Source organism: Lepidochelys olivacea, assembly GCF_965140295.1.
Source record: "Lepidochelys olivacea isolate rLepOli2 genome assembly, chromosome: 4".
Classification (NCBI taxonomy): Eukaryota; Metazoa; Chordata; order Testudines; family Cheloniidae; genus Lepidochelys; species Lepidochelys olivacea.
The window spans coordinates 99,492,169-99,518,511 of record NC_140414.1 but is presented as its reverse complement, the minus strand read 5'-3'; the positions used below and the strand labels follow the sequence as shown (position 1 = coordinate 99,518,511).

The 26,343-nt window shown below is 43.4% G+C and overlaps 2 protein-coding genes across 2 annotated transcripts in view; one reads left to right on the top strand and one right to left on the bottom strand.

Annotated features, from left to right (window-relative positions):
* Positions 1-1,605: 1,605 nt before the first annotated feature.
* On the bottom strand, positions 1,606-13,780 carry COMMD8 (COMM domain containing 8). The gene is made up of 5 exons (XM_084626360.1): positions 13,647-13,780; positions 9,954-10,109; positions 7,930-8,082; positions 4,618-4,773; positions 1,606-2,103 (listed from the first exon to the last, which is right to left on the bottom strand). Exons 1-5 carry the CDS (start codon positions 13,689-13,691, stop codon positions 2,083-2,085), a joined length of 531 nt encoding a protein of 176 aa, XP_084482486.1. The 5' UTR covers positions 13,692-13,780; the 3' UTR covers positions 1,606-2,082.
* Positions 13,781-14,032: 252 nt separating this feature from the next.
* The window catches only part of ATP10D (ATPase phospholipid transporting 10D (putative)), a 102,030-nt gene continuing 89,719 nt past the window's right edge, over positions 14,033-26,343 (top strand). The window contains exons 1-2 of the mRNA XM_084626358.1: positions 14,033-14,307; positions 15,005-15,114. The gene's annotated coding sequence lies outside the window, so the exon portion shown is untranslated. The remainder of the gene's footprint in view (positions 14,308-15,004; positions 15,115-26,343) is intronic.

Genomic DNA, 26,343 nt, shown 5'->3' with positions numbered 1-26,343 from the left:
ACGGGTACTCTACATGGGAAATACTATCCTGAATATTTCTTCCATAACTTCCCAGCAATCTTGGGGAGTCAATTCTGCACGCTAGTGATCAAAAGGTGGCAGCCCTGAGGGTTACTTCCATGCTAGCCTAAACCAGTAGAATTCATATTCACAAATCAATAATGGATTGTGTTAACCTGATAAGCAACCCTATTCACTCATTTCAACAATAGAAAGACAAAAACAAGGCTAAAAAAGCAACAATAGCCTGAATATCTTTGAGCAAGCAACAAAATTGCTATATTTCAATCAGAAAAATCCAGTGCATCTCTCTGCATCTAAAACAAATTGCTTGAAGTTATATGTAACTATTCTATGTGATATATGAAGGTTGTTTTTCTCTAGTTCACTCCTACCGGAGATCCCATTACAATTAAACAGTAAAATAAGAGTTCATTTGCAATTATCATTTCTGAAATTTTGTTATGTAGTACTCTGACTATAATATTAAATACTGGTGGTTCATCACTTTTTCATTAGCTTGCCATACGCAAAACACAAAGTATTTACACATTCAATTACAAATACTATTCACTGTGGAAAGAGAAAATTAAAATCCTATTTAAGGCAGAAAAACAGAAAATAATGAATATGAATTTGCATTTCAGTAATTAAGGTAACGTAAAGTGAATTCCTTCATATTGCTGACTTAAAAGACACCTATATTTTATGATGCCAGGGCTAATGTTTCCTTAGAGGGCCAGCTTCTTAAGCAATGCAAGTTGGCAAAGCTCCATTAAACTCTAACAATGGAGCTACAATCGATTTATGCCAGGTGAGGATCTGGCCTACAGAATGTTGTAGTGGCTGGCTGTTTTCTCTTGGAGATGTAAATCTGAACTCAGGTCTTGCTCCCACACAAGTCAATGGGAACCTCACCACTGAAATTAATGATAGTCTTGGGTCTTGTACCTCACAAATCACTATTATCTGGGTATAAGAGCAGGATCCTGCCCTTTACATCACTTCTGCATCCTTCTGCTGAAAGAGAGTCACAAGAATTTATTTGTTAAAGGCAGATAACATGGCTTACTACAGTTCACTGCAAGTAAAATGAATGCATAAGTATTTTTTTTATTCTATTTAAATACAACTAAATGTGTTTCGATAGTAGACAAGCACGTAATAATTGGAATCAGACAGATTTCTGGTGTCAATAAATTCTCGGCAGAAATTCTGCATGTAGTCTAAATCCTACCCCCAACCTCTGCAGGTGTGTAACACCCTCCCTGCAGAAAAAATGGCTATATTGGACTGGGAGCACTATTCTGACAGCCTGTGTACAGCATATACACTCTTAGACACACTTTGGAAATAGCTGACCTACTGTTCTGCAAAGCCATCACTTGATTATATATATATATATATATATATATATATATATATATATATATATATTTTTGAGTCACACGTATCAGTTGAAAGCCATGTGTTTCTTATTCAGAACTTTGACACTGGTCCAGTTTTCAGAGCAGATTCAAGACAATTATGTGAAACTCACAAGACACAGGTTGGCAGGTTCTGAATGTTTAAAGATTTTTAAATTTTCAAAAGCCATTATCCATGTAAAGCATCAACTGTTTATTACTCTGCTATTCACAAGTATCAAATATTTATGTTCCAGGACACAGCTGTGCTTAACCTTCCCAGGAAAGCAACTCATATTACACTGTTATGTAATAAGTTACTTTGGAGGCAAGATGTCTTATTCTGAACAAAAAAAGCTTATGTACATCTGCAAAATCTCTTCTCCAAAGTCAAACACGGAACTCAAATTTTTCATAAATGCTACTGTAGTCTTTCGTAGACCTATACAACTTTCAACATTTTCTACAAGGCAATTGTGTTTCGGGTCTAGTGGACTGCAGGGTCTCTTTTTCCACCAAGTTTGTAATAAATCTTCTGGTCCACATCAGTGTTGCTTACTTAACTCAGTACTTTAATAGCATCATTACTCTCCCACTTTATAGAGAGTATCTCCATTCTCTTTGCAGTCTCTTGTGGAACCATCACCAACAGATGTCACTGACAGTCAGAATCTCGTCATTTCAGCTGCAAAACAACCTTCAGAAAGAAATTGAAAGAAGAAAGAGATTCAGCTACAATCAGGGCCAGAGTCACAGGCTCAAGAAGCCTGGACAATACCTTACAAACAGTCTTTGCAAATATACCTGCAGGTTTCTGCTTCACACGGCAGACATGGGACACCATTCACAGAGTGAGTCCCTCCTCTCAATACATATAATCAAACATGAGAAAACTTTACCTTACTTTCCCCTGCAATAATGAGGAGAGCGCAGAGCAAGCTGGAGTCTGCTGAAGCCTGGGCTAACGGAGCCCTGGCTGGGTAGCCCAGAATCTTGATGAGCAACTGCTCCTTTGGCTTCATTTGCAGGAAATTAAGGGGTACCCAGAGGCCTCAAAGTGTTCCTGTGATCAGCTCTGAGAAGGCCCAAACAGGAACTGTTGCCAACTGCCTAGGAGAACACTCTGCCAAGAAGGAGCAGTTCCTGTAGGTAGCCACAGAGCTACCCCTAAAAGCAAGAGAAGGCTTTTGGCCACGGCAGGGCATATATGGAAATGTCTGCTGCACCTGGGATGAAGATGACCAGCCCAATGAGTAGCTGTCAGGTTGCCTGGTGGCCCAGTCCTGGCCCTACTACACTGATGTGCTCGTACTACTTTGAACTATGTATGACCATTTTTTTTAAAAAAACAGCACTATTACTGTCATACTTCTTCCTCATTTAGCATTTGTTATTAAAAGCACTAAGAATTACAAGCCAGGATTTCCCAGTTGCCAAGCACTCTTGAAGAAGCATTAGAAGTGTTGGCCTGCATATTGCAGCCACGACACTAAGATATTATGGATAGATAACAGCGATTAGTTTGTCAGCTAAGTTTAAAAAAAAAAAAACAAAAAACCTTGACCTAAGAGATAAATAGCCAACTTCTAACTGGACAATTACTTTATTCCATCATTTCTCCACTCATTCTACTGGGAGACAGAAGTTTGTAAACTGTCATTATTCCACTCCCAGGAATTAATTTGCAAACTAGACACTATTAAATTAGGCTTGAATAAAGACTGGCAGTGGATGGGTCATTACACAAAGTAAAACTACTTCCCCATGCTTATTCCTCCCCTCCCCCTCCCACCCCGTTACTCTCACCTTCTTGTCAACTGTTGGAAACGGGCCATCCTGATTATCAATACAAAAGGTTTTTTCTCCTGCTGATAATAGCTCACCTGAATTGATCACGCTCATTATAGTGTGTATGGCAACACCCATTTTTTCATGTTCGGTGTGTGTGCGTGCATACCTCTTCCAACTGTATTTTCCACTGCATGCATCCAATGAAGTGGGTTTTAGCCCACGAAAGCTTATGCACAAATATATTTGTTAGTCTCTAAGGTGCCACAAGTACTCCTCGTTCTTTTTGCTGATACAGACTAACATGGCTACCACTCTGAAACCTGTCATTATCAGTAAATCAACAGATATTTAAAGCACGTATGTCATTCATCAACAGTGCTAACAAACCACTGTACCTTATAAAGTGCCTTGAATAAATGCTGCAATTTGGTTGAGGATGCCTCCAATTCATGTGATTACCATCAACAAATATACAAGTCAGACAATACTGCGTCCTTCCCTATCACCACACCACTCCAAACATGTTTAAATTACTTTCTTCTGCATATTTTCTGCTCTTTCCATTGTCCAATTTGGAACAATTCCAGAGAATTTAGTTTCCATTCAAATAAAATTTTTCAATGTCAGATATACTTGCATTCTCAGTGTACAATTCCCTTTCTATCTGTTCTATTAGCCCACAGGAAATAAAGGATTGCTTGATCTAGATAAACCCATATAATGTGTCAAAGAGTCCATTTCCAGCCACTGATTCTTTGTGGGGTTCAGGAGGAAATTCTGTCTTCAAATCATTCTGTATGTGGCTCTTAGCTAAAATGCTGTTCTTTTCATATTCTCTTCTGCTCCCTATAACTTTCAAGGCATTTTGACCCTGATCTTAGTTGTCTATTGTGCTTGCTGCATTCCTGCCTCTATAGAAGGAATGGGAACCTTTGAAATGGAACTTGTTCTAGTGTACAGCATCAAGAACATTTTGTTGTTAGGTAGCAATATCCAGAGCTCAGTCTTGCTATACAGAACCAGACAGGCTAACCATGGTAACCAAACACTATGAAACAAAACAATATAAGAGGGGCATGCCAAATTTTGGGCCCAGGACAAAGAACTCCAACCGGGGGTAGAGCAGCAGAGGAAGAAAGTTTGATAAAAATCAACTAGTGTTAATGACAAAATAATATTTTAACTGTTCATTAGAGGAAGAGATATTTTTTATAAAACTGTGGAAGAGATAAACTAAGACTGCTAAAGATAAACATAAACAGACTTAAATACAATAATAAACTCCACAGAAGCATGTTCCACTACCAAGTCACTTCCTATAAGGTGCTATAATAACAACAGGAATACTGGAAAGTAAAAATGATTGTAGTACTTAGGACCTAATTAAGAAAGGATGTAATAAAAAGCCAGTAACAAATACCTTATTAGCTGCTTCCAGAGCATTTATTAGGTTCTGCAGTTCTTCCTTATTCATTTCTACAGAGACTGGCTTAATTTCACCATTTTCTTTCACATCCAGATCAAGATTGAGAAGTGGCATTTGCAACATGGAGATCTTATCACTGGAGAGAGCAAGCTGTATATGATGAATTAAAAGTCATTTAAAGTAGAGACATTAAATGTTATATGTCCACCATGCCACCACATCTACACTTTATCTTGAAACGTCACTGTCAGGATTAATGTTAAGTATTTTTCTTCTTGTTAATTATACCCATCCTCTTTGAAGCCTGAAACTTTCATTCTGTTTCTTTAGCTACAACTGTTTTCCCCTCCATTGCACAATAGTTTGTTAATGCAAAATTGTTCAAAGATGACAGGATAACGGCATTTTTTGTTATAGGTAGCAGTACTGAATCATGGGTTTTGAAATCATTCCTCAAAACTTGGGTTGCATGAATTTTGCAATCAGATTTTAAAGCAGATTACATTTTGGGCCTGCCGACACTTAAACAGTGACACTGTAAAGCTTCTTGCTTATTTAGTTTTTCATATAATCCAGCATGCAAGTTCTACAATGGAATGGAATTGAAATATGCATCCAACAAGGGCCAGGATTAGATAAAAAGGGCAAATATGCTGAGAGAGCAAGCCATGAAAGGATAAAAAGGTAAAAGAGATGACAGTAGGGCTGACTGAACAGTATTTACAACTTATTCAACAAGTACCAGAGTAATTGGGTAAGTACCAGAGTAAAAGTATCAGAAAAGAATGGGGGATATGATAAAGGTCTATAAAATCATGACTGATGTGGAGAAAGTAAATAAGGAACTGTTATTTACTCCATCTCATGACACAAGAACTCGAAATGAAATTACAGTAAAAACTGTGTTATCCGGCACTTTACCACCCAGAAAGTTCTAGAAACCGGCATTTGTGATATCCATTAAAAGTCCAGTTTGCGCGGGGCTGGCAGGCTCCCTTCCTGGCTCCTCAGAAGAGGTGACATGTCCCTGTTGCTCCTAGGTGGAGGAACAGCCACAGGGGCTCTATGTTATCCGTCTGCTCCGCCCTGAGTGCTGGCTCCGCAGCTCCCATTGGCCGGGAACTGCGGCCAATAGGAGCTGAGGCAGCAGTGCCTGCGTGTGGAGGCAGCGTGTAGCGCCACTGGCCACGCTTCTGCCTAGGAGCAGCAGAGACATGTTGCTGCTTGCGGGGAAATGCCCAAGATAAGCACCGCCTGGATCTGGCACCGTGAAACTTCCCCCGCACCCTAACCCCTGCCCCGAGACCCCTCCCGCACCCAAACTCCCTCCCAGAGCCTGCACCCCAACCCCACCACAACCCCCAGCCCTGAGCCTCCTCCCGCATCCAAACTGCCTCCGTCCATTGGTTAGTATACCTGTTAGTTAAGCAGAATTTTTTTACTTATGAGCACCCCCCCATTTTCCCAACATGCCATTTTCCCAACATGCCAAATAACAAAGCTTTTACTGTAACAGGCAGCAGGTTTAAAACAAACAAAAGGAAGTATTTCATCACATAACACAGTTAATCTGTGGAACTCTTTGCCAGAGAATATTGTGAAGGCCAGGACTATAACGGTTAAAAAAAGAACTAGATAAGTTCATGGAGGATAAGTCCATCAATGGCTATTAGCCAGGATGGGCAGGGATGCAAAACTATGCTCTGAAGAGTCCCTAGCCTCTGTTTGCCAGAAGCTGGGACTGGACAACAGGAGTTGGATCACTCAACGATTACCTGTTCTGTTCACACCCTCTGAAGCACCTGGCACTGGCCACTGTCAGAAGACAAGATACTGGGCTAGATGGACCTCTGGTCTGACTCAGTATAGCCATTCTTACATTCTTAAGTGGTTTTTTGCACTTTCCAGCCAACTCTGCAGCTGATCAAATACTATTTAACAAATATACAATTTTTCAAATACTGATAAAATTGGTCAAATGGCATGTCAATGTTTTTCTACTATTCAAATCAGCCTCAGTAAAAGTTATTTTTTTTAAAATGTAATAGAAAGTTTATTGACAATTTTGCAACTAAATACAGTACACAACTCTATTCCTTTAAATTGCAGGGGTGTGAAGCGGTGCAGGTATTCTTCACATTGGCTAGCAAACACTGAATACATTTTTCCAGTCACTTGGCAGTATTATCATATACCAGATACAGAGAGCCTGTGACTTGATTTTGGTCCTGTACAATTATGGGAAGGCAGCTGGTCCTATATAACTATTACAGCAGCATTTCCCCAAAGGAGAGTTTCTGATTTTAATAAATTGCACAGGTGACTAATGGGAATAAAGGATAAAGCGAAATGTGAGCCACAGAGGAAGAAACAGACAGCTGTAAATTAGTTCAGATGTTATATTAATTCAGAATTAATTCTTAGCCAGAAATTTAAAAAAAAAAAAACCCTCAATAGGAGAAAGTAACAAGAAACTGCAGGCAGCAACTGGATGTTTTTATAGGTCTGGTTTATAATTTTGCCAACAGTAAATTCAGTCAGTGAGACAGATCAATACTTAGCAAGCAGCTCATCTGAAGCACAACATGATGTTATGCTATCAGCTCCTGCAAAATCTGGTCCAGTCAGAAACTGACTTGGAGTTCAAAATCATTTTTCAGCAAAAAATATCTACAGTGCTTGTTAGGACAAAAAGCTAGTCTGTTATTTAACAACTAACAAGGACAGATAAACATAAGGAATATTATCAGGATTATTTCTATAATGCCCTTCTGGCAGATTAAAATGTTTATGCAAAAGAGCACTTCTACTATAGGCAGATTTTCTTCCAACTTTGGGCAGCACTGTTCTCATTAGTAAAATAAAACTAAATACAACTGATTTCAATCTATCCCTTAAACATACATACATTTAGTTATGATCTAGAGGGTTGTTTTTTTCACATGAGTCAGGGAATTCCATCTAGTATTCATGTAGCTTTACTTTTTTATTTTATTCTAAGTACAGGTTTTCTTCTTCTATTCAGTCAAGTTTCCAAGTCAGGGCTCAAATTGTGATGGAGAGAAGTAAATCAAATGTGTGAGGAGAATCAAAAAATCTCAAAAAAACATCCAAGAGATGGCAATAATGCAGCACAGCAAAGGGGAGCTTATTTTCATGAGCTGTATGCCTTCCCAGCAATTCTTCTGCTCTGGGTTTCTGGTATCCATACAAGTCTAACCTTACCTCTGAATCAGGCAGCCTATCAGAGGCTGTGTCTGTAGCCTTCTAGGCTCTGGACAATAAGAGACACAGATACAGGCTCACCTTTAACTGCCAGTCAAAATCCTGTAGCTGGGCAGAGGAGATTGCACTTATGCTTTCCACCAGTGCATGCCTGATTTCTTCCTTTCTGCCTTTCAAGCATTTTGCAATTGCTTCTTGATGGCTTGAGCTCAATTCATTCAACTGCTGAACAGCCTGAAAACATCAGTAAAAAGAGAGTTTTAATTATGAAGCAGAAAAGGTCAGATTTACAATAGAATATAGCTGTACTGGAAAAGAAGCCAAAACGACAACTGCTACCTGGAGTTATTCAGTTTATGCCCTTGCCTCTCCCAACAGGTCACAATGGCAGACAGTGGAGATAAGCAACCACCAAAGCACCCTCAGATATAGTGAATAAAAATTTCACTGTAAACCCTTGTTTATATGCTAGGGAAATTTGTGAAATGTTTGCTCACTGTTGTTAACAACGATCCAGCTGAATACAGTTGAGGCTTGAAAAATTCAAGGAAGCTTCCCTTTCAATGCCCCTTTCCCACTGATTTCCCCGATGTGTGTTTCCTATGGTGCATAAGCAAACATGACTCCATTAAGTTTATCTCCATAACTGTAAATTAAATACAATATCACTCATGTATAAACATTGACTGGAGAACGGTCTCTCAAAGGTATACTGTTAACCTGTTTAGATTCCTTTCTTAAAAGAAAAGTTCCAATTAGAATCTGCTGAGGCGCCCTTTCCAAAATAAAATAAAAGGTAACTCTCCCAGAGCTAGTTTGAAAGGACACACTGGTATTGACTGTTTATCTGTCACTCAGCTGCCCACATACACTCTGGAGCTAGCATTCTGGCTGCTTCCTCCCTGCTATCCATAAAATGAAATACATTCCTAACTGTATTTAGGAGCACCTACAAGTTTTCCTTAAAATTAGACACACTGGATCTTCCACAATATCAATACCACATCTCATCTCTGCTCATGCTCCCAATAGAATAACTTGCTGACATCCTGAATGACTTATCTCCCGGATAGAGAATGAGGGAAGAGAGGAAATGGGGACATACATACAGCCCAGGCATGAAGGGAGGGGGGAATGGATCACACAGAAACCCTGGAAGAGGGAGGAAGGAAATTGGGGAAACCTCGTTGGGGGGGAGGGAGCAGACAGAGCCACTAGGATGGTAGAGGAAGGTGGGAATGCAGGGGGAGCAGCCAGAGCCCCTGGCATGGGTGGAAGGGGAGGAGAGTTTGCAGAGTCCCTGCTATGGGAGTCCCTGCTATAGGGGTATGGGGGGGAAGGGGACACAGAATCCCTGGTATGAGGGCACACACAGCCCCTACCATGAGTGGGAAGAATGGGTGGCCCCAGAATGGAAGAAGGGGGGCACACATAGCCCTGGCCAGGGAAAAGGAATATGCAAAGACCCTTGGCGGGGAGAAGAGGACTGTAGACCCTATTGCGGGGGAAGAACACCAAGCTTCTAGCATGTGGGAAGAAGGCAGGAATGGGGAAGCACACATAGCCCATGGCATGGGAGGAGGAGGAATGGACCCCACAGAACCCTGAAAGGCATATTAGAGACCTGAGATTGAGGTCACACACAGAGTCCCTGCCACGTAGAGGGAATAATGGGGGAACTTGGAATGGGGCATACAGAACCAGAGACAGGGACAGTGGATGGGTGGGGAAATCTGGCATGGGAGAAGGGATTGTGAAGAAAGTCCCTGCTACGGCGGGGAAGTGAGAATGGGGTGCACATAGAACTGCTGGTATGTGGGGAGAATGGAGGACCCTGGTAGGGTAGGAAGGAAATAGAGGTCACACAGAACCTGGAACAGAGAGAAAATGGGGGGAGCTGCACAGAATCCCTGAAATAAAGGGGGAATCAGAGGGGGCAGACAGGGTGCTGCTTAAGGTGATCAAGATTTGGTCTATTTTATTACTATCCAAGTCCTATATTTAACATATGAACCCCACTTAAAATATATAAATATTTCAGGATAGAATAACAATAGTACTAGGCTTGATGGAAGAAAGTCAAATCTAATTGATGATAGTCTCACCTCTTCATCTGACAGATTTTTGCCAACTGTAGTTTTGAAGTATGTTGTTGTTTCTTCTAATACCGCCATCCATTCTGTCAAATTCCAAACACTCCCATAATCCTGATATCGACAATATGCACGGCCACATATGCCATCAACTACTTGGTGAAGGAACTGGGGGGGGAAAGAAAACCCTAAGGCTTTATAGTGGCTCCATTATTACCCTACACAAGAAGCAAAGTTCAGCAGACAATTCAGGTGTCACTTTTGCCTCAGAGGCTGGATGCTGAAGGAATGCCACCCTGGTATTGTGTAAAGGGATAATGTGCAGCTAGAGGTAGCATATTCTGGAAGAGCTGTTAAAAAAATTAAAAATAAAGAAATCCTGACTACATCACACAACACTTTTCACTAGAGGAGATATGTTTAATTCCTTTGCTTTGACCAGGTTCCACACAGGGTAACTACATCATGCCTCTTCATTGGGATAGTTTTTCCCCCCCCCCCGTCTTCTGTTATGCAGTATTGGTATGTGCTATTAAACTATAACTGAGTGTCACGTGAGTGAGGTACAATGATCTTTCTGAAGAACTTTGGAATCTTCAAAATTAAATGTGCAACACAAATACCAGATGTTAATAAGTGAGTATCCACTGCTACTCTAATTCCCCATTCCCCAAATCACCAGCTGCTTGCATCCAGAAATGCTCCCCTAGTTTCTCTGTCCTCAAGGCCCAGTGCAGCAACTACTTTCTTTGTGGCTGGAAAGGACTGACTAGTACTTCATTTACAAAAAAAAAAAAAAAAATCAACCATCGTCAGAGCTGTTGTGACAGCAGCAGAGGATTCTGGGTTATTGTCAGCGAGGAAAGTCATAGCCCAAAACAAATTAAACACTGACAGTTGTGAGGATGACTAAAGAATATCTCAAATGTTTTTATTTGTACTGGTAGAAAACTATTAGATACATGATAAGTAGGGCTGTCAATTAATCGCAGTTAACTCTCACGATTAACTCAAAAATATTAATTGCAGTTTTAATCGCACTGTTAAACAAAAGAATATCAATTGAAATGTAGTAAATATTTTGGATGTTTTTCTACATTTTCAAATATATTGATTTCAATTACAACACAGAATACAAAGTGTACAGTGCTCACTTTATATTATTTTTATCACAAATATTTGCATTGTAAAAATGATAAAAGAAATATTATTTTTCAATTCACCTCTAACAAGTACCGTAGTGCAATCTCTTTATCGTAAAAGCACAACTTACAAATGTCAATTTTTTTCTTACAGAACTGCACTCAAAAACCAAACAATGTAAAACTTTAGAGCCTACAAGTCCACTCAGTCCTGCTTCTTATTCAGCCAGTCGCTAAGACAAACAAGTTTGTTTACATTTACAGGAGATGATGTTGCCCTCTTCTTATTTACAATGTCACATGAAAATGAGAACAGGCGTTTGCATGGCACTTTTGTAGCCAGCACTGCAAGGCATTTACATGCTAGATATGCTAAACATTCATATGTCCCTTCATGCTTTAACCACCATTCCAAAGGACATGCTTCCATGCTGATGACGCTCGTTAAAAAAATCATGCATTAATTAAATTTGTGACTGAACTCCTTGGGGAAGAATTTTATGTCTCTTTCTCTGTGTTTTACCTGCATTCTGCCATATATTTCATATTACAGTAGTCTCGGATGATGACCCAGCACATGTTGTTCGTTTTAAGAAAACTTTCACTGCAGATTTCACAAAACACAAAGAAGGTACCAATGTGAGATTTCTAAAAATAGCTACAGCACTCAACCCAAGGTTTAAGAATCAGAAATGACTTCCAAAATCTGAGAGGGAGGAGGTGTGGAGCATGCTTTCAGAAGTCTTGAAAGAACAACACTCCGATGCAGAAACTACAGAACCCGAACCACCAAAAAATAAAATCAACCTTCCACTGGTGACATCTGACTCAGATGATAAAAATGAACATGCATTGGTCTGCACTGATTTGGATCGTTATCGAGCAGAATCCATCATCAGCATGGACACATGTCCCATGGAATGGTGGTTGAAGTATGAAGGGACATATAAATCTTTAGCCCATCTGGCATGTAAATACCTTAAAACACGGCTACAACAGTGCCATGCAAACACCTTTTCTCACTTTCAGGTGACATTGTAAACAAGAAGCAGGCAGCATTATCTCCTGCTAATGTAAACAAACTTGTTTGTCTGAACAATTGGCTGAACAAGAAGTGGGCTTGTAGGCTCACTTTACATAGTTTTATTTTTGAATGAAATTTTTTTTACATAATTCTACATTTGTAAGTTGAATTTGCCTGATAAAGAGATTGCACTACAGTACTTGTATTAAGTGAATTGAAAAATACTATTTTATTTTTACAATGCAAATATTTATAATAAAAAATAAATATAAAGTGAGCACAGTACACTTTATATTCTGCGTTGTAACTGAAACCAATATATTTGAAAATGTGGAAAATATCCAAAAATATTCATATAATCACAATTATTTTTTTTAATCGCACAATTAATTGCGATTCATTTTTTTAATTGCTTGACAGCCCTAATGATAAGCTAATAGGAGCTGACTGGAGAGAAGGGAACAACAGGAGAAAGATTTCCCCAGCTCATTTTATTAGGATTTGATGGATTAATGCAGCCTTTAAAATTACATTTAAAGACAAATGTAACCGATACCCTTCTCCTGACACTTAAAAGTATTTATCTCATTACTTCCAAGAAGTTAAGACCCAATCATCCCTTCAAGTTTAGTGAGCAGAGGGAATCCTGATCCATACAGAAACATGTCCACTAAAACTCCACAGGATGGTTGTCATTGATGGTTTATTCTATTTTTGGGAGGAAAGCAGATGGGGGGTGGGGAGGAAGGAAGCCTCCCAGCAGGGATGGGAAGGAGTCCTTGTCCTGAACATTCCTCCCTTCATAGACAGCAAGTATCGATGCCTAAGTTACTTAAAATATTGACCACAGAAGTTTAGTCAATAAATCCCAGAACCACCAGGTGTGCTGGGATGGCTTCCCCATGCGTACGGTGTGAATGCTGAGGACGGGGGAGCGGGGACCCCAAGCCGCACGTGCACAGCTGTCGTGGCCCAGGGGTCACACGCAGGAGCGCGCACCCTAGATGTTACTGACAAGCACCCGCCACACACCAGGGGGAGCTGGTCTGTGTGTCCCCGAGGAGGGCAGGGCGGCTCCGGTCACCCACACACGGTGAGGAATTCCGGGCGCTTGCTCTGTGCTTACGTACAGCAAAGCTCGGGGGGGGGGGGGTGTCCCGTTATTGGCAAGGACGAGACATCCCGTGACCTGGGACTAGCCGGGAGAAGACGGGCCCGGGCCCGGGCCCCGGGCGGGCTGCGGCGCCGACAGCTCACGTGCAGCATGGGGCAGTGACGCGCTCCAGGGCGCCTGGCCCCGAGCCGCAGCCGGGGTAGCCAGGCGGGCGCCCGGTCACGGCCGGGGCCGCTCGCTGCCCACGGGCAGCCCGCCCGGCGGGGCGCGGTACTGCGCCGGCCCGCACCGGGCGCCGCCTGGGAGCCCCTGCGGGGAGGGGCTGCGGGCGGCCAGGGCCACAGAGCCCAGCCCAGCCCAGCCCGCTCCGCCGGGGGTGGGGGTGGGGGTGGGGGCGGCGCACCGGCTGCGGGGGCGGGTCTCACCTTCAGGACCTGGTCAGCCGGGAGCTTCTCCAGCTGCAGCAACATCGTCCCGTCCAGTCTCCACCTCGGGGGCGGGGCGAGCGACAACACGTGACCCTCGCCGCTCCCGCTCGGCCCTCCTCCGGAAGTGCCGTGAGAGACCCTCGGCGGGATGGGAGAGCTACAGAGCGCATGCGCAGGGACAGTGGGCCTCGCGGGGCGGGGCGGAGGCTGGCTGGGAGCGCGCATGAGCAGGGAAGGGGGTGGGGCTTGTCCGGCTGCAGCCGCGGCAGGGGCTCCTGGCTGTTGGGCGGGGTCTCATGGGGTGGGCGGTGCCCCAGAGGAGTCGCTGCCTTTGCTAGCCCGGGGGAGCGGCGGGGCCCCGCGGGCGGGAGAGGGCTGAGGCGCAGCCTGGCCCGCTGGAGGGGCGCGAAGCCGTGAGCCTGCGCCGCCGCCGCCAGCCGCTCGCTCCCGCTCGCCCCGAGCTCTCCCGGGGGGCGGTGACACTTCCCAGCGGGGGTCCCGTAATGTTCGGGCTCGTTCTGCGGCGCAGGGGCCCACAGCGCAGGGAGGTGGCCGGGATCCACTGCGGGGGACTCCTGGGAGCGGGAGCTGCCGCGGCGCTGGCGAGAAGCCCCATGTGGAAGCGGCTGAGACTGTCAGACGTCGCGGCCGGCTGCAGGTCTGCGTGGGACTTCTTCGGCGGCAGCAGCAGCTGGGCGGGGAGCCAGCGCAGGGGGGCCCGAATGCGAGAGACGAAGGCCTTGTCTACACTGCCACTTGACAGCGCTGCACCTTTCTCACTCGGGTGTGAAAAAGCACCCCCCTGAGCGCTGCAAGTTTCAGCGCTGTAAAGTGGCAGAGTAGATAGTGCACCAGTGCTGGGAGTTGCTCCTCTCATGGGGGTAGTTCTTTTGCGGGGAGATGGTGCCGCAACTACACAGCCACCTTAAAAGTGCTGCCCTAACATCGGCTGTGTAGACATGCCCTTGCTCCGGCCTGGAGCCCTGCAGGCTCCCATTTGCTTGAATAGAAACTGGAGTGTAGAGGGCACCCTGGGGTCTGAAGAGCCCTGATCCTGGATTGGACTGGTGCTCTGGGCCTCAGACAGGAATTGCTGTTACTCCTTTTGAAGTCTTAACTGTTTAAACTGCTAAATGCCTAGGATATTTGCAGACTTTCCTTTTCCTGCCAGCCCTAGTAAAATACCCTTTGCTCACTCATGTGTGAGTGGTCAGTGAGACACACGGGATAATGCCTATAAGGCCTAGCTGCTGAAGGACCTACAGTAGTTGCCTCTGAGTACTCATGGGGGAATTGTGTGCCATTGCTTGTGCACACAATTCATGTCTCATGCAGATTTTTTTGCTTCCGTGCAGAAAAATGACTTTCTGACAGGGAAACAGAGGGAAGCTGCAAGCGTAGTCACTCACCACTCCCTAGCTGCGCAGGTACATTGTTTCAGGCACCCGGAGCAGCCGTCAGAGAGGTAAATCATCACAGGGTTGGAGACACTCTAGCCAGTGGCTCCTACCCTGAGCTGGGATCAGCTGCTAGTCCTCGCTGGGCTGGAGGCAGGAGAGGATGGGACTTCCTGTTCCCCTGCAACAAGTGGCTGGGGCTGTGTCAGACCCACCCCCAGAAACCTCCCTAAGCTGCAGGAAACTGGGGATCCTCCCCTCCTTCCTGCCCCCATTGCTCCTCAGCTGTGGGGGAGGGGTTACTGTATGGAGAGCTGCTCCCCCATCTGCCCAACTCCCATGCAGCCCAACCTCCCATACCCAGACACCCCCTGCCAAGCCATACCCAGTACCCACCTAGTCCTCCATACCCAAACCCCACCCCATTGAACCTCAACCTCTGCATTGGGAGCCCCCTGCACCCAGACCCTCACCCCTGTACCCAGACCATCCCCCATTGAGCTCCCTGCATTCAAACCTGCACCCTGATGAGTTCCACCACCCTGAACCCCTACATACAGACCCCGATGCCACTGACCACCAACTAGCTACGCCCAGACCCCCTGCTGAGACACTCACACCCAGACCCTTCCACTGAACCCCAACCACTTTCACCTGGAAGCCCCTGCAGCATCCCATTGCCCCTGCACCCGGAACCCCACCCCCAATGAGCCTCTGGGCATCCAGATCCCCCCACACCTAGACCCCCCCACTGAGTTGCCTGCACCCAGATTGTTGCACACAGAATCCTCTCCCCCCACACTTGGATCTGTCTGGTTGATCTTGACTGCCCCACACCTGGTGCAGAGGGGCAGGGCCCCAGGGTGTTTCTGGGGAAGGCCCAGGCCTTGTGCGGTGTCAGGGTTAGGTGCAGCCTCACCTGAGTCTGTGTCCTAAGGGTGGAGAGGCTGCAGGGTGATCTCTCATCTTTGTGCTGCCAGTGCCCTGTGCTTCCCACTGGCATGCTGGAGCCTCTGCATTTATTTATTGACAAAACTCTTAAAATATTGCAGAATTTTTAAATTTTTTGATGCAACATTTTTAATTTTTGGCACAGAATGCCCTCAGGAGTACTCTGAGATGTGGTACACTTGGTATGCTAATGGCACCCTTGGGTTTGGTGTACTGAACAGCCACAATAATTACAATTAGTAAAACCTTTTCAAGTCCTTGAGTAAAAGGTGCTGTGGAAGTGCAAAGTATTTATTTAAACGAATTAACAAACTTCCTCAGCATGTATAATATAAATGTATGAATTAAAGCCCCATTACAACAAAGTACTGAAAGCCTCTGCTTAACTTTCTGCCTGTGAATAGTCCCATTAGACTTTAATTCATTGAAATCAGTGGGACAACTCTTGCTTAAAATTAAGCTCCCATGAGAGAGTTTATGAGAGTGGGTGCTAAAATGACAGACCCATGAACGAGTTGGAGAAACTGTTACAATACTCCATTGGTGGAGAGTGGCACAATGGAAGGCTACATGATGGTTAGCTCTGCTTGAAGCACATCTACTCCAAACGGTGGCATAGGCAGCGTTACGCTTTTAGAACCATTTTGTGTGGATGTTTCATGTATTAAAGTAATGTCAGGGGAACAAATGGGTAGGATGCCATATTTCACTTGTGTAGATAGTTGCAGTAAACTCCCGGACAGGCAAAATTACTGCTATTGAGGAGGGTGGCCTACAGTGGAGTTTGCTCTTTCCAAGGGAAAGTTTTTGTCCGTTTCAGATATCTTATAGTAATAAATCTGTGTTTTTTCATAATATACATTTGCCATTCTTGCTACATTACAATTTCCAAAACAATATAATGGCTTCTGAAAAAAATAAACATTTAATTTTAAATTTTAAATCTAAATAGTATTTGATGCTATAATTGAATGTACAAAACAGCAAATGTATAGATGAATAAATTAAATTTTAAAATCATTTTCAGTAGTAATCCCATTCTCCTCCCCCTCCAGGCATTTTCACTTGTAACCTTGTCTCAAAAATGCATGATAGATAACTGGAAATGAGGCCAATTTCATCTGTTTGTAGTACAGTCTCAGATGCAATAAAACAGAACAGCAGGGGGAGTGTTACACAAAACAAAGCTTCAGGTGATCAAAGGTAACATGAAATTAAGGGACCGGATGAAGAAAAGACAATTTGGGGAAAGAAAGAAAACCTGGGTGAATAGAGACAACATATGCACATAGAGGGTATGTCTACACTTCAGACTTAAGTCAGTAGTTCAACGTACGATCACCTCAGTAATTACTGCACTCTGTGTCTACACTACTCTCCTCTTGGTGGTGCACTTCCTCACCAGGAGTGCTTACACTGACTTAAGAGGAGCAGTGTGGAGAGAGTAAGAGCCTGGGCTCTCAGCTCCACATGCAGCTCCCTGCTGGAAGCCCAGCTTGCCCCTTGAGCTCTGGGTGGGGAGCTTCATGCCCAGAGCCTGGGCAACTGCAGGGCTCCCAGTGTGGAGCCAGGAACCTGGATACAGCTGGGAACCTGGGTGGCAGCCTGGCTCGGAGCAGGGAGCATGGACCTTGAGGGGCAGCAGGGAGCCCGAGCCTGGCGGAGAGCCAGAAGTCCAAGGGGCAGCCTTGCTAGAGCTGGAGTCCCCCACCTGCCCTGTAGTGATAGCTCAAGGACAAAAATGACAGCCAACAGCTGATGTAAGTAAGATAGTGTCTACATGGACACAGTGTCGCCCTCACTACACCAACATAGCCCCCCTACACTTCTTGTGGAGGTAGAGTTATTGTGTCAGTATAGTCGGGCACTTGCATGAGTGGGAGCATGGCTGGAGCGTGGGCACTGACATAATTGGGTTGACATAAGCTGCCTTATGTTGACCTAGCTCTGTAGTACAGACCAGGCCAGAGATTGTTGATCTCCTTCAGCTGAGAGCTTCTCATAGAACACAATGTGACAGGGCAGCAGACTTGGTACACTGATAGAAAATGTATTTGATTTGGTGAAGCCTCAGTGAAGAGACTTTCTAATTTCATACACATTTTTCAATTTTGAATAGTAAAAAATGTCACTTAGGATAACCGTGGCATAATGGCAAAACCCTACATTTACTTTACTGAGGGGTGAGGAGGATGGTGGGATTGGGGCAGGAGATCAGAACTGGGAAATGTTCCTGAGCCATCCTGCAATGGCAGAGCAGTTTGGCTCAGAAGCCTGAACAATGCGCTTCATAGCAGTTCTAATTGTTCTTTTAAAAAGGACAGTCTCCTCTGCATTGCTCTCAATGGCAACATATAGACAAGGCCCTAGGAGCTTAAAGACTTTCAAAGTGGTAGACTACTCCTTCATGACAGGTTTCAGAGTAACAGCCGTGTTAGTCTGTATTCGCAAAAAGAAAAGGAGTACTTGTGGCACCTTAGAGACTAACCAATTTATTTGAGCATAAGCTTACTTCATCGGATGTAGCTCACGAAAGCTTATGCTCAAATAAATTGGTTAGTCTCTAAGGTGCCACAAGTACTCCTTTTCTTTTTACTCCTTCATGATGCTCCTTCAATCTCCTTCAGCTTGCTAGTCAAAAGAATGCTCTACTGGAGTCATTTCCAGCTGCTGGGTCAGTGTGCCAGTGGGGAAGAAGCTTCCTGCACACTTTTAACAACCCTCCCCCATTTGTGCAATAAAAGGTAGAATTTTGCTCTTAATTTTAATATACATTTTTAGGAAACCAGCTTTGCTAGCCATTCTCCCCTTTGGGACCTATAGTTCTAGACTCTAGAGGAGGGGTACTGTATTGTGCTTTACTTGCAAGTGTCTGTTCAGAAAGTGAGACCCAATCTATCAGACCTAGTCTTTAAAAGTAATTTTTTATATTTATTTAAATCAGCCACTTTCTCTGCTTTTTTTGTGGGATGATGATAATAAATGAATTGGGAAATATTTAAATTGATTACTTTTCAAGTTTATCCACCAGAACAATTACACCAGACACTGTTTGCATGTATATTTCATCAGTCTCATGTTTTCACACTGCAACAGTTGCAAAGTAGAAGGTATGTCTTCACTAGAAATGCTACAGCAGCACAGCTGTAGCTATTCTGTCACTTCTTCTGTCACTATAATAAATCCACCTCTTCAAGAGGCAGTAGCTAGGTCAATGGAGGAAGTGTCTACACCAGGGCTTACATCAGCTTTTTGCTTTGCACAGGGTATGAAATTTTTTGTAGCCCTGAGTGATGTAGCTAAGTTGACCTAACTTGGTAGTATACACCAGCCCAAAGTCTAAGACCTTGTCTACGCTTAAACGTTTTGCCACTTTAACCATGCCAGCATAGTTAAAATGGCAAGTCCAGCCCCATACAGTAGATGTAATTATGCCTTATAAAAGTGTTTATGCCAGAATAGTTTATTCTGATTTGGTGAAGCAAAGAAGCTATACTGGTATACAGTACCTTATACCAATATGATTGCATCTTTATAAAACTTTTTAAGTGTAGACCAAACCTGAGGCATTAATGGCAATCAATGAACCAATCTGATTTAGACCAGGAATCCAGCAAAGCTTAAATATAAACTTGTTCTTTTGTACTAATGAAATGACAACAAGAAATTACATGTACTGTACCTTTATTTAGTTCTTACACTCAGACCTACCATTCAAGTTTATAATAAGAAAAGCTGACTAGACAACACTGGATTGATGCTCTGAGCATTTTTATTAGCTATTTACTCTGTACAGTATATATTCTGTAACATAATCCTCACTCTTAAATTGTTGCAATGGTTGGAGACTCCTTGTATTAATATTACAGTTGTAAGTTAAGTATACTCTTGAGAACATTTATGCTCTTGAGATCAAAGCTAAAAACCCTGTTTCCTAATGTGGTTCTGGAACCATGTTTTTTCATCCACACTGGCAATAAAATTATGTTATGACATGCTGGCACCTATCCATGCTAGAGAATCATGCACTATGGATAAAAGCACTACATGAGTACTAAATGTGTGTAATTAATTGTTATAACTATTTGCTCATGCTTTTCTTGTAGTGTAGACAGACACTATCAAAAACATCCTGCAGCAGTGTGTATCAATTTAAGTGCATAATTCAAAGCTTACAGAAACCTTCTGAGTACCCTCAATACATACCAGCCTCATCTCCTCTGCTATTAAGTTTTTTTTCTTTGATGGGGAAAAGATCTGTCAGCTTGAAATATCTTCTGGTGGTTCTTAATCTTCAGGGGAGGCCCACAGCCCTTTACCCTTCTGGCCCATTAGGGGTAGACCCAAGGCATTTATTCCTTCTTCTGAACTCGGCTGACTTTAAAGGTATCTTTTGACTCCTTTTCTAGATAGCTTTTGAGTAGGAAATTTCTTACCTCTGTGAGGTCTTTAGCCTGGTATCCTAAGGGCAGAGAACCATGGACATTTCACTTCCTATCTTCCTGTTCTCTTCTAATACACTTGAGGACATAAGCCATCAAGGAATGACAAGCCAAGACAAGAGGATGATTCAAATGATGTTATAAGATGCCTTATAGGCAGGAGCAAGGCTCCATATGTACTAAATGACCACCACAATGATGAATAACATTAAAAATACATACAGTACATGAAACAACTGGTGTTATGGTGGTGACAGAGGGGGATGCATGAAAATACTATAATGCTAAAGGGGAAAGAATAATCTAATTCCTGAAGTCCCATGTTGTTCACATATGACCTCATCTCCTTACTGTTTTGATGTTTCCATTTCTTTGGCCAGGAGTGCGTTCCTTGACCCCCAAGCATATACTTATGTCCAGGAGGGGGAAAAAAAAGTGCTCTCAGGTTATAAGAAAAAAGGCAATGATAATGAATGGGGATATCCCCGTTCAGCGTCAACCCATTTGATCCCTTACTCATAGAGGAATCAGAGTAACAGCCGTGTTAGTCTGTATTCGCAAAAAGAAAAGGAGTACTTGTGGCACCTTAGAGACTAACCAATTTATTAGAGCATAAGCTTTTGTGAGCTACAGCTCACTTCCTCAGATGCATATCGTGGAAACTGCAGCAGGCTTTATATATACACAGAGAATATGAAACAATACCTACTCCCACCCCACTGTCCTGCTGGTAATAGCTTATCTAAAGTGATCATCAGGTGGGCCATTTCCAGCACAAATCCAGGTTTTCTCACCCTCCACCCCCCCACACAAATTCACTCTCCTGCTGGTGATAGCCCATCCAAAGTGACAACTCTTTACACAATGTGCATGACAATCAAGTTGGGCTATTTCCTGGGGATGTGAGAAAACCTGGATTTGTGCAGGAAATAGCCCAACTTGATTGTCATGCACATTGTGTAAAGAGTTGTCACTTTGGATGGGCTATCACCAGCAGGAGCATCTAAACTGATGCTCTTGGGCTCTGTAGCAATGATGCTTCAGCGGGGTAATGAGTTAGACTTCAAGACTACTAAATACTATATTAGTGGCAGGACAAAATATTTAATTACTCAGCACTCTCACCAATAAAATAACCAGAACAAAGCAGACAGTTAATGTTCATGAATAATATCCATACACAAGGAATACATTTCAGGGTGAAAAGGAGGCCTGATCCACTCCAGAAAAATGTAATTCAAAAAAAAAAATATCTAGCAATATATACTTACTAAGCAGTTCAAAATACTGTATTCATGTTTTGAGCAGAGCATTGATTTTAGGGAAGCAGTTTTAAGGAGACCTGTGTTAAAAGGTTCCAGCTTGCTTTCTGCTAGCACCCAACTTTTAGTGTTGACTTGATTGGTGCTTCACTAGTTGATTAGACATGATAGAATACACTAGAACTGACATTTTCAATAATGAACTATAACTATTGCCCTGACTCCTAGGGCAAATTCTGCTTTTAGTTACACCAGTGCAACTCCATTGATTTCACCAGTATAAGTGAGAGCAGAATTTGGCTATTTTCTACTGTTGAACAGCATCAGAAACATAAACATTAAAGAGAAAAACTGTGTACTTGTTTGTAATGACACAAATAACTCACTTGTAACTTGATAACTCATGAGTAATGTGGTCATTTCAGACTCATGCCAATAAAACCATTCTGTATTCTGTCACATCATGCCACACTGTAGCCTATGAATCTTGTATTTGTAGCTCCAAGAAAACCTTGTCAGCTAACTTGAAGCCGTTATGTACCCAACTGAAGGAGCGTGAAGTTAATCACAGAACTACTTTTGATTTATTTGCATGCACAAGGTCCTTTGAAGTACAAGAGGTGGTATTTACATGGAATGATAATGTCTCTTATAGTAAAGAGATGGATCACTTTGTACAGGAGACAATGGCCCCGGTTCTCTTCTAACTTACATGGGCTTTGCAATGGTTTAACACCACTGACATCATGAAGATACTCTTGATTTGCATGGAGTAAGTGAGGTCAGAATCAGATTAACTGTTATTTAAGTAGTTTTTAGAGCTGTTGCAAGTTCCGGAAAGAATCCAGTTTCCATTCTGCCTGTGTCTAGGCCATGTCTACACTACAATCATTGGTTGATGCAAGTTACATTGGCATAAAGCCAGTGCAGTTAGTTTATTGCTTGTGCACATGCATACTTGGCAGCTTTTGTACTCACCAGGAGTGCTTGTGTCAAAGCACAGTGCAGTACACTATGGGTAGGTATCCCAATGTGACCAAACAGCAAGTATGAAAAATCGGAAAGGGGTGGGAGGTAATAGGCATCTATATAAGACAAAGCCCCAAATATCAGGATTGTTCCTATAAAATTGGGACAGCTAGTCACCCTACACACGCCACCATCCAGAAAATTTTTGCAGTGCATCATGGAGCAGAAACAAGTAGTGCAGGGGTGACTGGGAGCAAGGGAGCGAGTTCCCATCATGCACCTTTTCCCGTCCCATAATGTTATACATATCCCATAATTTTTGCACTTAAAAAAAAATCCTACAAACCTGTGCAGCACTTTTCCTTGTCGACCATCTCTGACAGAATCACGGAGCCTGCAGTACTCTGGGCGATCGTCATGAACACTGCAAATACAGAACCCTTGATTCTTTGGTATTTGCAGGGCCGCAGGAAGAACCGCCACAACTGGGGACCTGATGATTTCGACAAGCACAGATTGTTGAGGGACATAGCAATAATCAATTCAAGGTCATGGGTAGCATTCGTGCAGCAGCTGCAGATGTCAACCCTCTCTTTTTCATTGGCCTGTGTCCCCTAGAAACACAAGGGACCCCAAATTCTATAGGCTATGTAGGTTTTTGTTAACATTGACTTACCACCTTTATCTTGCAGTTAAGGCATGTGTTAGAGACAATATTTGTTGTTACAGCATTTTATAATTTAAATTGAATCTTTCCAGCTATACTTCTGCAATATTACCAGTTGGTACCTCTTTCCCATAATCTTTTCGGTTATTTCTTGGTCATTGACTTGTGTCATCATTTCTTGTCTCCAAGGCCTAAAATAGCTAAGCTAAAGTCTTGCAGGCCTCAGCCCACAGTTTATTGTGTTTCAGCTTGTCTTACTCATGTCTACTACCTAGTTCCTCTAAATGCTGATCAGTCGTATACTTTTATAATCCTACAAATTAACTCTGATTGACATACAATGAATATATGTAATATAACATATTGATGAATCATAACATCACACAATAAATGGATACTTAATAATAATAAATTAATAATAATAATAAATTAAGATAATTGACTACACTTGTTACAGAGTACCTCAGTAGAACGGGCTTCTTTTGTATGGTTATGCTAGTTTTGGTGGATCACTGGGAGTGTTTCACTAACATCAATTTAGGCTGGTCAGGGAAGGTGTGTGATGCTTGCATCTTTAAAAAGGAGTACTTGTGGCACCTTAGAGACTAACCAATGCCACAAGTACTCCTTTTCTTTTTGCGAATACAGACTAACACGGCTGTTACTCTGAAACTTGCATCTTTAACAACACAGGACTCTTCAGAAAGTTGCAAGTAGGACCATCTTTTTCCAACCAAAAATTATCATTGGTGATACTGAAAGGCCAGTAGTGATCCTGAGGAACCCAGCCTACCTCTTATTCCCCTGACTCATGAAGCCAGACACTGGCCACTTTGACAGCACCACGGAAAGATTCAGCTACCAATTCCATGGGTGCAGAATGATAGTGGAATGTGCTTTCTGTAGATTGAAGGATGCTGGCAATATTTACTCACAAAACTGGATCTTAGTGAGAAAAATATCCCAATGGTTATAGCTGCCAGTTATGTTCTTCATAATTAAGGCTATGATTATGTGCTGCCTGAGAAGCCCCATTATCTCCCTCTCCTTTTTCCTGTTGGGACTCCTCAGTCTTTCTCCTGTCTGCCATATTCACCTTCCAGGCTCTCTGTTCATGGTCTGATGCAGCACTGGCTTGCAGGATCCTGAACATATCCTCCCTAGTCTTCTTCTTTCTCCTCCTCACAGAATCAGCTGTTCTGTGGTTGAGGAGGGGGCACCCCTCAAGTCCTTAACAACAGCAACTACAGATAAAACAGACAGCTGTATTAGTGGATTTACAGTCACAACAGACAGGGAAAGATACGTTGCAGAATGACATGCTTATTGACTCTTTATCTTTGGAGCGCCTCAGCACGGCACCGCTCTCCAGCTCCAGCCATGGTAAGTATGGCCTGGCAGGGCAAGGGAGGAAGCAATGACAAGGGAAATCTTCAGTTGCATGAAACAATAACATTTCGGACTCTATTTCCTTACTTATGAGTATAGGTCAGTGGCACTGAATACTGGCACTATTTTCAACAGACAGTGGAGAGATTAGCTGATACCTCACTCCTGAGGGTTACAAAGGTGTAGAGAACACAGCTGCTACTGGCATCCTGAAGCTGCCTGGGCCTGTATGCTGCTAGTCCCTTTACTGCAACAGTGTCTACTGTAGTCCTCATGGAGTGGCATGGGGAAGTATTCTACTACGGAGGAAGAAATAAGGCTGCCATCCCTGGAAACCTTTGACAGAGGATTGCAGAGAATCTCTTGAAAGTTTCATCAAGATCTCTCCAGAGGATAAAAGAGACAGCCTTAGAAATATAAACAAACTGCTCCAACCCACCTCATGAAGCCATTCCTACGGGGGAATGAAAAGCAGATATCAACTCTACCTCTGTTTGTCGTTCCACTATTCTTCTCTTATGAGTCAAACAATGAAACCTGTATCCTGCTGACTTGAGGCTGGGCCGTGCGCCATCTTCTTGTTTAAATGTTGTAAGGAAAAATGCATGCACAGACTTACCCAAGGTTCCTTCCCCTTTATCAGGCTTGACCTTGCTTGGCTGGTGTGACCAATTAGACTGCAGTGGATTGTGAAACAGGTACTGACTCATGGCACAGCTGGATGCCCCTGCCGCCTGTCCCCCTTCCTCCTCCTCACTCTCACTGTTTACAGCAGGGATCTCTGTCTTGGGCTTCTTGGAGGTATCCATGGTGGTCTGCAGGGTGCTGGTGAGGTCACACCAAGGATAGCATGCAGCTCATAAAAGTGGCAGGTCTGCAGCTGACTTTGTGGTATGCTTGCTGCAGTTCCTTTGGTTTCAAGTGGCATTGCTGTTGATCCCTCTCCTACCCCTTCACCTGTATCCCCTATTCAACCTTTCATAGATGTCCACTTTTCTACAGTTGGTTCATAGCTGTGCCTGCCTGGCCTCTTCTCCCCATGGGAAGTCCAATATCTCCTGTCTACTTTAGGCAGGAGTGCAGTGCACATCTAGTGCATGGAGCCAGCACTTTTCATCAGGCAACTGCATGCAACAAGGGAAAGCTGCTAGCTGTGCTCATCAAGGTGGACAATCAGGAAAAGGCATTTCAAAAAAATGCAGGGTTTTTAAAGGAGTGTATGGCTTCCAGTTTCCATGACCTCTGGGCAGTGGAGTTCACAATTATGACGAGCAGTCACTGTCAGGCATTGTGGGACAATGCTGCTGTAGGACTGCTAGGGTTGATGTAGATCATGCAGTGTGTACACTCACGTCGACCTCAGTGGGGTGATCGTGGCTCAACACCATTCAGGGAAGTGGTTTTACCGCCTCACCATAACAGAGCGCTTATGTCAGTCAGAGACAAATTTGAGTTTAGACACCTGCACAAATAGATTGATACAAGGTGACTGTGACCCGGTGTGCCTGTGGTAGCCCTTACAGAAAATGCTGAGGTCAGGGCAAGCTGCAAAAAGGAGAACAGATACTCTCCAAACTGGTGGTTAACACTGAAGTTAAACTCACCAACCAGTCACAG